Source organism: Trachymyrmex cornetzi, unplaced genomic scaffold, assembly GCF_001594075.2.
Source record: "Trachymyrmex cornetzi isolate Tcor2-1 unplaced genomic scaffold, Tcor1.1 scaffold805, whole genome shotgun sequence".
Classification (NCBI taxonomy): domain Eukaryota; kingdom Metazoa; phylum Arthropoda; class Insecta; order Hymenoptera; family Formicidae; genus Trachymyrmex; species Trachymyrmex cornetzi.
The window spans coordinates 115,574-116,521 of record NW_017300142.1 but is presented as its reverse complement, the minus strand read 5'-3'; the positions used below and the strand labels follow the sequence as shown (position 1 = coordinate 116,521).

At 38.5% G+C, this 948-nt stretch overlaps 2 protein-coding genes across 4 annotated transcripts in view; one reads left to right on the top strand and one right to left on the bottom strand.

The window, feature by feature from the left end:
- Naxe (NAD(P)HX epimerase) overlaps positions 1–854 on the bottom strand; it is a 7,493-nt gene extending 6,639 nt beyond the window's left edge. The window contains exon 1 of the mRNA XM_018519014.1: positions 769–854. The gene's annotated coding sequence lies outside the window, so the exon portion shown is untranslated. The remainder of the gene's footprint in view (positions 1–768) is intronic.
- Positions 217–948, top strand: part of ida (anaphase promoting complex subunit 5 ida) — a 4,984-nt gene continuing 4,252 nt past the window's right edge. For 2 of the 3 annotated variants that reach the window (XM_018519011.1, XM_018519010.1), the window contains exons 1-2: positions 316–583; positions 681–730. In XM_018519011.1, the coding sequence (XP_018374513.1) occupies positions 352–583; positions 681–730 (282 nt within the window). In that variant the 5' untranslated portion in view covers positions 316–351. Of the gene's footprint in view, positions 296–315; positions 584–680; positions 731–948 lie in introns of those variants that run through there. The other variant, XM_018519012.1, reaches the window with a different exon arrangement.

Below are 948 nucleotides of genomic sequence, written 5' to 3'. Positions count from 1 at the left end.
TTGTTGTTTGCTTACGTTAAACAAGGATGAAACGATTCACTGTGTTACACTGTGTTTGATTGTGTCCTTACTGGAAAACACCCAAAATGTGATTGGATAATTTTCTTTATGCATACGTTTATGCGGCTATGCAAGTTGTGTGGACATACCTTCACACGTACACGAGCTTGTGCTTGTGTGTGTGCTACCGGTTGCGCCAGGCCGTCGACCGATGGAGTTAAATCGCGATGTCGTAAACCGTAAACGACTAGTCGATGTAAATGGCGACAATGTACACTGTACAGTAGTGAGTAGGGTAGGTACTAGGTCGTCTTCTTCATCATTCGAGGGATGTAGCGTTTGTTTGTATGTATGTACATCCATACATATACATACGCATGTACGAAAAATTTATTTCTCAACTTTACAAGAATGTCTATAAATGATAATCGGCTCTACGCGATAAATGACATATGTAACAGAATGTCTAAGGAATTTGTGACCGTCGATGGCAATGTGAGGAAGATTCAGAAAGAGACTCTAACTCCTTACAAAGTGGCAACTGTTATTCTAATTAAAGAATACTGTAACGATACTACGAAAGGTATGCTTTTATTATACGATATTTCACTTGTAGCTATATAAATTATTACACCAACTTTGTATTGCTTTGTACAAGCTTAATCTTTGATGATTTCTAGCGATCATGGAGAGACGTAACTTTTGTTTAGCGTCGTTAAAGTTAATTCAGGTAACTATTTTAGGTAATTATACAATTTAGCCGCTCACCTCAAAAATTGATGAACATAGGCTCATTCGACCCCATTTTTGCTTAAAACGAAAGAATCTGGCAGAAATAAGCATCGCTCTACCCCGCGAACCGAGTTATTAAGCGTTAAAGTTGACGATTTCAGGTTAGGAAATCTGTCATACCGACGTTACGTTGCGACTGAAATATGCTCTGTGGTC